This window comes from Aquila chrysaetos, chromosome 20 (genome assembly GCF_900496995.4).
Source record: "Aquila chrysaetos chrysaetos chromosome 20, bAquChr1.4, whole genome shotgun sequence".
Lineage (NCBI taxonomy): Eukaryota > Metazoa > Chordata > Aves > Accipitriformes > Accipitridae > Aquila > Aquila chrysaetos.
The window spans coordinates 4,194,488-4,207,547 of record NC_044023.1 but is presented as its reverse complement, the minus strand read 5'-3'; the positions used below and the strand labels follow the sequence as shown (position 1 = coordinate 4,207,547).

The following is a 13,060-nucleotide window of genomic DNA, read 5'->3' as shown; positions in this document are numbered from 1 at the left end:
ACATCACAAACAAAACTTTGCATTCGGTAACTAAGGAGCAGCTTGACTTTATAATGCGTCATGCATAGACCCGAGTCAACTGGCTGTGCTTCCTTTAGAAGGAAATTGCATAGCACGCTATGTTGCACTTAGTGCTGCTACCTTTTTCTTTTGGGATGCATGTTGTGCAGTTTTGATAGCCCACTGATTATTTTTGTTCAGAAAGGCTCACAAAGGGTTCTGGTTTAAGTTCAGGAATTTATCATTGTACAGTAGGCTCTGTATAGAATACTGAGTGTTACATGTGTTGGTGTGGCGGGTTGACCCTGGCTGGACACCAGGTGCCGCCCAAAGCTGTTCTATCACTCCCCCCCTCCTCAGCTGGACAGGGGAGAGAAAATATAGCAAAGGGCTTGTGGGTCGAGATAAGGACAGGAGAGATCACTCACCAATTACCATCATGGGCAAAACAGACTCAACTTGGGGAAAATTAACTCAATTTATTACCAATCAACCAGAGCAGCGTAATGAGAAATAAAACCAGATCTCAGAACACCTTCCTCCACCCCTCCCTTCTTCCCGGGTACAACTTCACTCCCAGATTCTCTACCTACCCCCCCAGCGGCGCAGAGGGATGGGGAATGGGGTTTATGGTCAGTTCATCACATGTTGTCTCTGCCGCTTCATCCTCCTCAGGGGCGGACTCCTCACACTCTTCCCCTGCTCCAGCGTGGGGTCCCTCACACGGGAGACAGTCCTCCACGAACTTCTCCAACGTGGGTCCTTCCCACGGGCTGCAGTTCTTCACGAACTTCTCCAGTGTGGGTCCCTTCCACAGCGTGCAGTCCTTTAGGCACAGACTGCTCCAGTGTGGGTCCCCTGTGGGGTCACAAGTCCTGCCAGAAAACCTGCTCCGTGGGCTCCTCTCTCCACAGATCCTCAGGTCCTGCCAGGAGCCTGCTCCAGCGTGGGGTTCCCACGGGGTCACAGCCTCCTTCGGGCATCCCCCTGCTCCGGCGTGGGGTCCTCCCCGGGCTGCAGGTGGAGATCTGCTCCACCGTGGACCTCCCTGGGCTGCAGGGGGACAGCCTGCCTCACCATGGTCTTCATCACCACGGGCTGCAGGGGAATCTCTGCTCCGGCGCCTGGAGCATCTCCTCCCCTCCTTCTGCACTGACCTGGGGCTCTGCAGGGTTGTTTCTCTTACATGTTCTCACTTCTCTCTCTAGCTGCAGTTTCTGTGTATCCCAGCAACTTTTTTTTCCTTCTTAAAAATGTTATCACAGCGGTGTTACCACTATCGCTGATGGGCTCGGTCTTGGCCAGCAGCGGGTCCGTCTTGGAGCCGGCTGGTATTGGCTCTGTTGGACACAGGGGAAGCTTGCAGCAGCTTCTCACAGAAGCCACCCCTGTAACTGCCCCCCTGCTATCAAAACCTTGCTGCACAAAGCCAGTACAGTTGGCATTAAATGTTTGCCTTTAGACAAGCTTAGATGAAAGGAGGGAGATAACTCATGATTGTAGGCGGGACTGTTTTCCTAATTAATTGCCTTCTCTGCAACTTCCTATACTGTTGTGTTGAAGGTGTATAGGAAAGGCGTAAGTGGAGCAGGAGGCAAGGGTCAGAGGAGAAGAAATAGAGCACAGTCCTTCACAGGAGGTGTTGTATCTTGTCTCTAACACTTCCCCTCAATATAAGTCCCTTTGATAAATAGGGTTAGAAAGTAAGGGGTTTTTTAATCCTACTTACTGTTACATATTCTGTATTGCTGATAGCTTAGAAATGTCTCCTTCTCCAACAAAATTTAAAGTAAAATTTCACCTTCATTTAGTTCTAGGATATGTAGTTTCATTGTCTTGTGTGATGCTTTTGCCAAATACAATCTGCCACACAATATCAGAGCACTCTATTTCAGTTCAAAAGACATCAAAATTAAAGCTCACAGAACAAGACGAACCTGTATTAAAAACTCTGTAAATGCATTGTACCTCCAGATTAACATGACACTAAAATTCAGCTGCTCAAGCATCTCATCATACATAGATGCATCTACAGTCAACTTAAAAAGCTTTAATAACATTTCAATTTGCCTACAAGCCCTATACTTCTAGTGCCTGCTCAGACTGAGTCACAGAAGTGTCACAGATAATTACTGTTACACTTTCTTTTCAGTAGATTGCAAAAGTATACTTGATTTTTGTTAAGAGGTGCTGAAGGTGAACCTTTTGACTTCATGTTTTTGTTGCTTTTGTTTATTAGTTGTTTTTTTTTTTAATTTCAGATAGAAAAGCTTTGAGTTCTGATCAATGAGCTGTTTAATAGCTTCTGCTTCATTCATTTTGTGTATTACAACTTTTATTTGTAATCTTTTGAGAGATTTAACTGTGGCAGGGGTACAAAAGTGAACACTATGACTTCTATCCTGGAAAGAATTGAAATTTGTCTTAGCTTTCCAGTGGAGCTTAGCATTTGTGGATTTCTGTATGTGGCCGAATATATTCTTGGATTGTGGTTACTGAAGCAAATCTTCATTAAATCAAATGGCAGGTCAGTCAGGAAAGCTTTTACATTCAAGTTTGAGTTCTTCAAAAGAAAGGAACTAACCGTAGAAAACCAAAATAGCAAAGCCCTTTATATATCATTGGCTGCATCAGCGATGCAAATCGAACTGAACCACCTCTTGACCTAGGTCCTGCGAAGTGGAAGGTTTGTTGTTATGTTTTAGCTAGGTTGTGAGCGTGCCAAGCTTTGTAGTCTTTGCTGGCTGCTTCTTCAAAGCCTTTTACAATTCACTGCCAAATCAGGGTTGACGTTAGTTATGTCATCTGGCCTACATTTCAAACACCGCAGTCTGCTTGCTATATCTTAGTAATAATAGCTGATGAAAGGTCAGCTGAGAATGGGCTTATCTCAATTAATCTATTGACTGAAGAAGCTGGTTGACCAAGAGGAGGTTGAATAATTGTGATGGCCGCCTGCAGCTGCTGGAGAGTGGAAAGAGACTATGGTCTGGAGTAAATGAGTGCTGTAGCTGAAGTGGTTTTTCGTTTGTACGTGTAATGCCTTGGTACATGAAGTAGCCAACTTCACTATTGCTATGGATTATTTTCATCATTGTAAAATATACCATCGATCAACAGGCAACATCTGCCAGATCTGGCTTGAGGGAGCTGGTAACTACAGGGACTAGGGGGTAGGCCTGGAGGTACAGGATGAGGACCACAAAGGATCTGGAAACCCTGCTCTGTCGCTCTACAAGTTGGCTCGCCTGTGTTGGTTATACCTAGGAAAGGAGAATTCAGCTAGCTGTGGAGCACTTGCTTATTTAACGTTTATTTATACGCTTGCTTCTGGTGTGGTCTCCTTGATCAAGGTGGACAAACTGCTGTAGAGTGCAACTCCTATGAAGTAGTTGCTGCATTTTACGAAAGGTAAATGAGCTCTAAGCATAGTGGAGGGTGACAGTTCAACGGCTGCCAGCTTTGGCAGGCAGGGTCATTGCAGGTTCTGTTTCACGCTACAGAAAACTTCAGTTTTTGTCCCTGAAGCCTGTGGTTTCCCCCATTTTGTCAGAGCAGCAATACAGAAACCTCTAAGTCTTAAAAAAGCAACCTGACTTGGTGCAGGCTTAGACAGGGCCTTTTTCTTTGAGGAAGAGGAAGCAATTCTGTGAATGTGCTGAGAGTGACTGATCTGCAGCTGTCCCCTTCTTCCTCTTCCCACCCCCAGTAGCCTTCAAGCAAGAAAGTGGGTAATCTGGAGTGATAATTGGTTAAGGTATGGATTTATTCCCCTAATAATTTTGTTTAAATCTTTCCTAAGATACCATTGTTGTTCAGTTATGTTCAGGAAAGCCTGAAGTGACCCTCTTTTTCTTAATTTTTTTTTTTTTTCTTTTCTTACTAGTACAGGAAATTAAAAATTTAAATGGAGGCTGGCCAGGCAAATAAACTGTGATGTTGTCCATGTGTGGTTCTTGGTCAGTTAGATTTGCCTACGGGCCAACAAAGATTGAGAAATACAGATTTAAAGGCTTTGGATCATTAAGACATTCAGAAAATGGGATTTCTTATGTGGAGTTCCAGAATTTGATTGATTAAAACAACCTCCCTTCTGAAAAATGCCATGCAGGCTTGTGTGCTAAACAGACACAAGTCTCTGGCGGGTACAAGAACATGGCACAGTGGTTGTCGGTTCCCTTGCCACGCAGTAATAGCCTGCAGGTGTTGACTACATGTATGTATGTGTGTATGCACACATATAAAATATGTGTGTGTATATATATGCACATATATCTATATGCACAGAAGCACATGCACATATCCTCTCTAGTAGCTGAGGGAAAACATATATTCTGAAGAAGTCATCATTTCTCTGATGAATAAAACTACAATGCTGTAAAATACATATTTTCTTATGCATATTTGGTATTAGTGAAGGCTGAGATTTTGCTATTCTTGTCTAGTCATCACATTTTCTATTTAATATTTAATTTCTTTTTCCGGGGATGGATATTTTAACCAGTATTTTGTTTTTCTATAACTTGACACGTGTCTCTCTTTGTAGGATGATTACAGAGTCTGCATGGATTTTAATATCATTCAGAAAGATTCTGTGCCCATTTGTCCCGTTGATGCATCAGGCTGCTTCACAGCAGAAGTGACTGACTTTGCTGGACAGTATGTGAAGGTTAGTGATCTTGGAGAAAGTAAGTTACTACTTTATTCAAGATAAACTTTATATATGATAGAAGTGTTCGTTTCTTTCCCTAAGTGGCTTTTTCTTCAATGTGTCTTTGGTATCTGGATAAATCAAAGTGTGTTTTAACATTTGCAACAATGTTGCAATTGTTTATAACAACATCTGAAGAATAAAGAATTTTGAAATGTAATACTGTATCTAGTACCAAAAGGGAAGAAGAGTATCCCCTGTTTGTATATACTGCAGAAAGAGTCTTACTTTTCCCTTGTTTCTTATGGAAATGTTACACATGCAGTTTCTAGGTGAGTGTGCAGAGGCCTCCCTTACCTCTGGACGACTTCTGAATTCACAGATATCATCAAGTTTATACCAGTCAGTGTAACACGACTTGTTAGAGGAGAGAAATCCAGTCGCTTTCCCCACTTGTGGGGCGTGTTGCAATGTGAATTTACTTGCCAATAGATGCAAGAGAATCCATGTAAAAGGAACCCACAGGAACTCCAGATTGCTACAGACACAAATCCATAGAAAGCAGTCCCTCTTTAATTCTATGTGCTAAGAAAACAAATTGTTTTTAGTCGGTTTCCTGCTGCTACAGTTTGATAGCAAAGCATGTTCCTGTAAGCGCCAGTTACTTGAAAAAGACTTAAACTTATATTGCATTTGAACTCAAACAGCTGTCATTGCTTCCTGCTATATATTAAGTCAAATAAGAGAACACTGGAGGCTACACGTTTAGCTTCTTGCTGGTAGGAATCTGAACTTAAAGCTCTTGGAAAATATTCTTATGATGCTGAATTATTATGCTTATGAATATTGCTGTATCATAAATCTTTGTATTTTTATTCCTTTCTTAATGTCATGTTGACACTTGATTGTTCAGTAGATTGTCTTTGATTATCAATATACAATTTTTACTTCCAGTTTAGAATGTAAATCCTGTTTAGTTAGTAAGGTATTACAAAAGATGCTTCAACTTCTGTAACTGTAGTCACATTAGAGGAATGTGTTGTAGTGAAGTCTAAGTATTAGGTAAGAAGCACTATGTGACTTCCTGCCACAAAATCAGGAGACTCAATAAAAGATTTGAGATATTAAATAATATGAGTTCTGGCTTGTATTAGGGCTGCAGAAAATCTGAATTTTGTACACAGTTGTGTGTGTGTGGAAACAGAGTTAAGGGCAAAAAAGGACTGATGCTGTATACCAGGATTTGTAGAGCAAGTAACTTTCCAAATGTAGTGATTTACAGTGCCTCTGCAGTAAACGCATAAATTGTATAGAAACTTTTTGGAATTTTTGTGTGTGTAAATGCTGGATTATTTGTAGGGATTTTCTTAATCTGGGTACTGGAGACAAATCCTGTAGTAGCTTATTGAAATAGTGAAATTTGTATTCCAAGGACAATTTTTTGTTCTGTCTTTTTAGGATGCAGATAAGAACATCATTAAAGTACTGAAAGAGAAAGGCAGACTGGTTCACAGCAGTAGTTTTAAGCACAGCTATCCTTTCTGCTGGAGGTAAGGAGAGAAGTGCACATGGCTTTAAGACTGAGGGTTATAACTGAGTAGTTCTTCAGGTTTGTCTCATTTTTCCCCTCCCTTGACCTACTTAATTTTTTTTTAAAAAAGACTAAAAGTAACAGGAATCAAGAATATTGAATTAGGAGAGCTCCAATTTTGGTTTAGTAATCAAGTAAATTAATTTTTTTTTGCCATAAATCTAATGAATTTAAGTGTAGTGCTGATTTTTTTTCTATTATGATTTTACAGGTGTGTTTTCGTAGTTTGAACTTCTCATTCTTCAGTGTTGCACATAGTACTGCTAATTACCCTTTGAAGATGGCTATAATAAGTCTTAAAAGCTTATTTTCTAAGCAGCTAAGTACTGAATGGTGGAAGAGGACACTTTTGTACCCTTTGAATTGTATCCAAATAAGTAGATCGCAGAATGTCTTCAAATGTTTGTGTTCAAACTTTCCATATTTCAGATAAAATGGCTATATTATAGCTGTTAACATAGTTAACTTCTTTTTAACCTTGTAAAATTACTTCTTTGGAGTCTGGTAGAGCCCAGTAGCTTATAATGTGGAAATGTCTGTATTGTTGATTAAAATCGAAGTTAGCATTTATCCACTGCAGTGGGTAGTAAGTGTAATACATAAATATGTTTTTCTGCTCAGTCATTCCTCAGTGGAGTTCACAAACAATGGTTATGTCTCTGATCAGAAATAGCAGTTGACATGTTTATAATGTCTGTGGGGACTTCTTAGAAATGTTTGGTTTTGTCAACTAGAAATTCAAGATTAGCTCTGGAATGTCACATAGGTGGTTCAGCACAGTGGCCTGTCACGAATCTTCCTTGTTAGACTGGGAATTCTGCAGAGGTTGAAGGAGGACTCCATGTGCAAGTCTCCATGGACCTTCAGTATAGTAAGCTAACATAAGCAGTTTTGGTTATGAGAAATACAGGCTAGACAAATTTAATCTAGAAGTGAAGCATGTTTTTATTTGTGTCCTGTCTGGTTTTAAACATATATGATTGCTATTGCAAAATTGAGAAAAACACTGAACAATGTCAAATTTAAAAAGAGAAACTTCAGTAAACTTTTAGTAGGAATATTGTATTAAATTGTTTTACTGCAAGTAAAGACACACTTCAAAAATACCTAATTTCATATCTGAAATGACTTGAACATTTTAAGTCAATCTGATGCATACAGCACCTGTGCTGAAATAACTGTGATAAAAGCTTTTCTCTCTGTCTAGCTTTAATGCTAGTAGATGAAGCGTTTTAGCAGTGTGCATTTATCTTTGATCTATAGCAAGAATAACCTTTACTTGCTCTTGAATAAAGTGATTGGTTTGTTTCTAACAGCTACCTAGAGGAGGAAGGGGAGTTACTCTGCAAGTGTTAATGTCCTTGATAATTTGGGACAGTTTTGGAAAAATGGCAGCCAAAAACCAAGCAATACTGCTGTTTTTCTTATGTAGCAATTCAAATGTACAGTCATGGCCTTCTGAGATGAACTAGTAATGTAGAAATGCTGATTCTGTAGAACATACTTAGTCCTGCCACTCTGTTGACATTTTTGTTGATTGATGATAAGTTGCAGGCAGCACCTAGCAGCAAATTATCTGGTGGGAAGAACAGAATAATGGATCCTACTTGAAAAGCTCATTTCACTGCCATCACAAATCAAACCATAATTAGAATATGCTAAAAGTAGAAGAGTAGTTCTTAACTTCAAACATAGTTGTAAGTTATTTTGATTAATGGACGAAAACTTTGAAATCAGTCTCTTCTACTTAATGTACTGTTGTTCATGGTTTTCCCTGAAACCAGGCAGTTGTTGAATCCTCAGTATGTTGAGATGTTTTCCCGCTTTTTACCTATCATCAAATTAGGGTCCTTCTCTACATTTTCTTGTTATTGTGATATGTAGTAATTTTCTGTCAACTAAACTTTAAAATCTGAGAGGAACAGTAACAACTTGGTAAGTACACAGCAGATAGTTTTCATTTCGAATTCCCCTTCATTGGAATTGCTGAAGATGGAGATCGTTGGTCTAAACTGCTTTATGTGCACATGAGATCTTGAGAGTCTATATGGTCTAGGTAGTAGTTTAACAACTGAAATAGCAAAGGTAACTAGTATGACAGCTGAAGTGTCCACCGCAGCTACTGCATGCCATTCTATTAGGAAGCAATATTGGGAAGCTCTATCATTGACAGATACAGATCTTTGTCTTTTTCAAGCCAGTGAAAGCAAAGCCAAGAAGCATCTTTCATAGCACGTGGTCAGTTATCTATCATTTGTTTTCTAAATTAAGAGAAAATGGAATGGGAATAAGATCACAATAACTTATTTTAAACAGCTGTGCAGTCCAAAACAGATATGAGAAAACTATTGGGAGTGTGTAGTGTCCACAGAGAATGATCTTGCTCTTTTCAAGTATAAAGATTGTGTTTCAGAGAATGCCAATTATTGTGGCACTGCTAGGGAACAGGCAATTTGCTCAGGTGCTTTGATTCCTCTGATGCAATTCTAAAGGATGTATTTATAAGGGGAACAAAACATCATTCAGTTAAGACAGAGAAATGTTTAGGCAGGAATTTTGCAAGCTTCAGTCTCTGATTTAAGGTCTGCCTGGGTGGTTTTTTCCCTTGTCTTCTGTTGATGGAAAACAACCCAGTAATGGGTATTTCTCATTTGATTCTACAGCAAAGAATTGAATCTGATTTCTTCAACCTTCTCACCACTCAGGAGGGGCAGAAATGTATAAGATGTCACTGGTTGGGCAGATTTTCAGTATATTGTTCTTTTTGTCTCCTGCTGAGGCACTGCTTGGCACTACAGCTAGAAGAAAGAAAATGGTCAGGGAAACTGTGCCATCTCCCCTTACTTACTACCTCAGTGTAGGTGGAAACAGTGCTCTGTGGGTGCTTTGGAATAGTTATCAAGTGTTATAAACTTACAGTGTTGGGTTGAAAGCCTGAGAAATGGTTAGGGCTTCATCTGCTTGTTTCTTTTTCATAGATACCTTCTGTCTGAAGCTACTTTTGCACTAAAGCTTGTCTTCAGTCAGCCCCACCTGTCAGCTGCTTACTCCTGATAGAGGTTGGGTACCAGTTTATTGTCCCAGCATTCTCTTTGCAATATGTTAAGACCATGTGAGAAACTGTTATTACCGGGTTTTATTCTTCTTGTTTCCAGTAACTCAGTATCTTGTATGCAATGGCAATTCATCGTTCTTCAGCACATGTGAAACAAGATGCTCAGTGAAACTTTTTTATGTGATCTTGCTGCTGTGTGAGGAGTTAACTGTTCCCTTTGTTTAGGTGTTAGGACTTAAATTTCAGAAGCAGAACATCCTAGCTTAGTATGTTTGCATTTAATAGATAGAAAACTACTACATTATTATTAATATTTTGAGCTCTTACCATTTCCTGTAAGGTTATAGATACTTTAACTCTTAAAAGATACAGATTGAAATGTATAGCTTATAGTTAAAAGGAAATATCTTTTGAAATACAGTATTAAGAGAAGCAATGAGTTTTTTATTATTGGGCTTTATGCAACGTGAGTGCAGTTTTTTTAAGGTTTGAGCAACCTTTGCTGTGTTTTTTGTTTGTTTTTTTTTTTTATTCTATTGGTTAGACAGGTGTACCTTTAGGAAGTGCTTCCACAGTAGCAATTTTAATTTACTTCATAATCTCCAATAGTTTGTGCACTTCAAATGAGTCCTTGCTATGGATATAAATAAAATGAATTAAACTTTTCAGATGGGTTGTTTACAGTAACAACTGCATGTAGGAGGTAACAGTAGTTTCTGAGGGTCTTTGCTTGCAAATTATTGTTGAGCAAGCGTATTTCCAAGTTCTGAGGCAAAGCAACTTAAACAAAAGGAATATTTTAAGAAACATTTTGTGGGGTGGATTGATACTAAGGGAGAATGAGCTTCTTGTCCCAGTGTTGTTGAAGCTGCTCTGTACCTGTAGACAGATTCCATCCCCTAGGGCTCAGTCTCCCTTTTAAAGTTGGAATAATAGGATGGATGTGAAGGATTAGAAATGTCTGAACTTTCCTATAATGACTTTTACACACTATTTCATCACTGGATCCTTTAGAAGGGTGTATGCTACATGAACAATCTATCAAGACCTTAAGCAGTATTATGGAACTGACAAATAAGAGATCAGGTTGAGTCACAATGCAGTCAGATGCTTGGAGGTACTAATATTACTAGGTAATTTAGGGAGTTTATCAGTCTGTACACTCTGCCCTATAGTGCTACCATTTCTAAGCAATCCCAAGTTCTGAAACTGCTCCCACCCCATATGGCTTTTGTTTCATTGAATGTTGAAGTAAGGAATATATTAAGAAGTCTTTATGACTTCTTACTTTTATATACTTACCTGGATCTCTTTCTTTCCTTCTTCTGGAATGGGACATTCTTATAGTTAACCCTGGGTACTATTACTTCATCTTTATGGTTTATTATTATTCTTTTAAATGCAAATAATAAAAACATAGCGTAATTTTTTCTAGTTTTTCAGGTTGATATACACATAAAAAAAGATACAGAATGAGCTCACATGGAAGACTTGAATATGACTCATTTTAATAGTTACTGAAGTTCATATTGTACTATGTAGGAACATAAATTCCAAATTCAAGTATCGTTTATATGTTCTCATGATTTCTCTTGCTATACAAACTCCTTAAATTGCTGGGTTTGAAGGCTTTCAAAAAAAATTTTTTTAGGATTTGACTTGAAAATAGTAGCTCACATAAGTGTAACAGTTTGTGTAATATAAAAAACAAAACAAACCCCAACCTTTGTAACTGTGATAATATTTCAGGAACAATGAATTCAATCTGTGGAAAGGGGACTGTCGTGTGCAAAAATACATTTTTAAAGAGTACTTTATAAATAATGTAGCACTGAAAATGTTTTTGTTTGTTTTGCTCCCTTCCCATCACCTTCCCTCTACAGGTCAGACACTCCGTTGATCTACAAAGCTGTGCCAAGCTGGTTTGTAAGAGTGGAGCACATGGTGGAGAAGCTACTGGAGAATAATGCACAATGCTACTGGTAATGTCTCCTACATTTTTTTTTTTTTTTTTCTTTGCCCAGGGTTGGGGGGGGGGGGGGGGGGCATGTGTGTGTGTGTATGCTGGAACTCCACAAAGCTCTATTTCACTGTTAGTATGCTCACTTAACTTCATGTTTTCATTCTGTCTTTCTGAGCCAATGTTACTGGAATGGGGCTAGTAACCAGTTTTAAGTAGTGTTTTATCCCAGGTTTCACAAATGTGCCTCAAACTGGTAGAGCAATGGGATAGTCTTCCTGGCATAAACAGATAAAACCTACTTAATTGCATATCAGCCTAGTGCTTGAACATGTTTGTGTACTATTCCTTTCTTGTGTTGAGAAGGCATTCTTTGCTTGTGTAAAATCCCAGAAATACATTTTTAGGGGGTGTAAGTAAGATTGAGTACATACTAATAATTTACAGTGAAAAACATTACTGGATCATTAAAAGTATTCTGAAATCGTGTTATACAATCTTAAGCAATTCAGCATGAGAGAAACCGCAAAGGAAAGTCAATCTGCGGAAGCATGGAAGTGCACAGTTAAGCCTCCCAAAAGGGTCCACTAGAGAGAAGAATTTAGGCAGCTAAACTATGGGTATATATTGTTCTAAATTAAACTAATTTTTAGATAAGGTTTTTTTTTTCCTTTTCATCTAGTTACTACAGATAAGGTTGATTACTTTGTCATAGGTTTATTTGAAGAAAAAAGCCAACACCCCCACCCTGACCCACCTTCCCCCCAAAACACCCACAAAACCCCCAGCCCAGCTGCCCAGCTTGTGTAATACTTGTAAGTAAACTCAGTTTCAGAGGTTGAAATAAAAATTCTCTACAAATGGCAAAAATTAAATCTTTAAATGTGTATAGGGAATGTGAAAAATATTTGTGTGAAATTTATGTAGAAAACAACAGATAAGTTTTAGATAATTTAAATGCACTATTAAATTAGCAGAAAGAGGTAACTGTTGGTGATGGTAGCCATTTTGAGAGTCAATTGTGGGTTTATGGTGTGTTAGTAACGAAAGGACCCTATCTTCTCCACCTCCATAACCTTTATTTTTGTTTCCTTTCCTCCCATAAAAAAACTTGTGACTGAGAAGTTGAGACCAGGTTGGGAAAATGTGGAGGTTACAGCCTCGTTCAGTTGTACTGTGTGCCGTTTCAGTTGTCATTCAGTCCTTCCGTACGAGGACTGTAGGAGAGTTGGGATTCTACCACTGTGCCTCTGCTCAGCAACTGAAATGATTTTAAAGAAGGTGACTCAGTTTTCAGTGAACAATTACAGCTTATGCTGTGTTTTTTCATGGACAGTAGTTAGCAATTAAATTCTCCATGAGCAGCTTTTGCATAACTGCTTACGTGGTACAAGCACTGTAAATATTGAAATATGTGGGAAAAGTTAGTGATCCATGATACAGACTGTCCAAAAATGCTGCAGCGTTGGCTTGCTAATCAGCACATGCCCAGTCTGGATATGTAAGAAGATTTTATAGATTAGTAAGTGTTGCTTTCTGTTTTCCATAACAGAACATACTGTGATCCTTCTTTTGGGGAAAATAAGCTGGAGAGGGGGTGAAAGTGTTTGTTCTTAGCTTTAATTAGCTTTCTCAAGATGCTTTTACTGTTTTGATGACTGACAGTAGACCTGCATACTTAATTTTCACACGAACGTAAGAAAAATGTAATGATCCTATTAAGGAAGTGTTTGAATGTTTGAGATAGTTTTGCTTTTCCAGAAGCAAAGCTTCAAGAAGAAACTAAGTGACCTCCACTCATCC

The 13,060-nt window shown here is 38.8% G+C and overlaps 1 protein-coding gene across 7 annotated transcripts in view; it reads left to right on the top strand.

The window, feature by feature from the left end:
* IARS1 (isoleucyl-tRNA synthetase 1) overlaps positions 1–13,060 on the top strand; it is a 113,602-nt gene that overhangs the window by 31,140 nt on the left and 69,402 nt on the right. For all 7 annotated transcript variants that reach the window (XM_029996145.2, XM_029996144.2, XM_029996148.2 and 4 more), the window contains 3 exons: positions 4,547–4,669; positions 6,110–6,201; positions 11,181–11,279. In XM_029996145.2, coding sequence (XP_029852005.1) covers positions 4,547–4,669; positions 6,110–6,201; positions 11,181–11,279 — 314 coding nt within the window. The remainder of the gene's footprint in view (positions 1–4,546; positions 4,670–6,109; positions 6,202–11,180; positions 11,280–13,060) is intronic.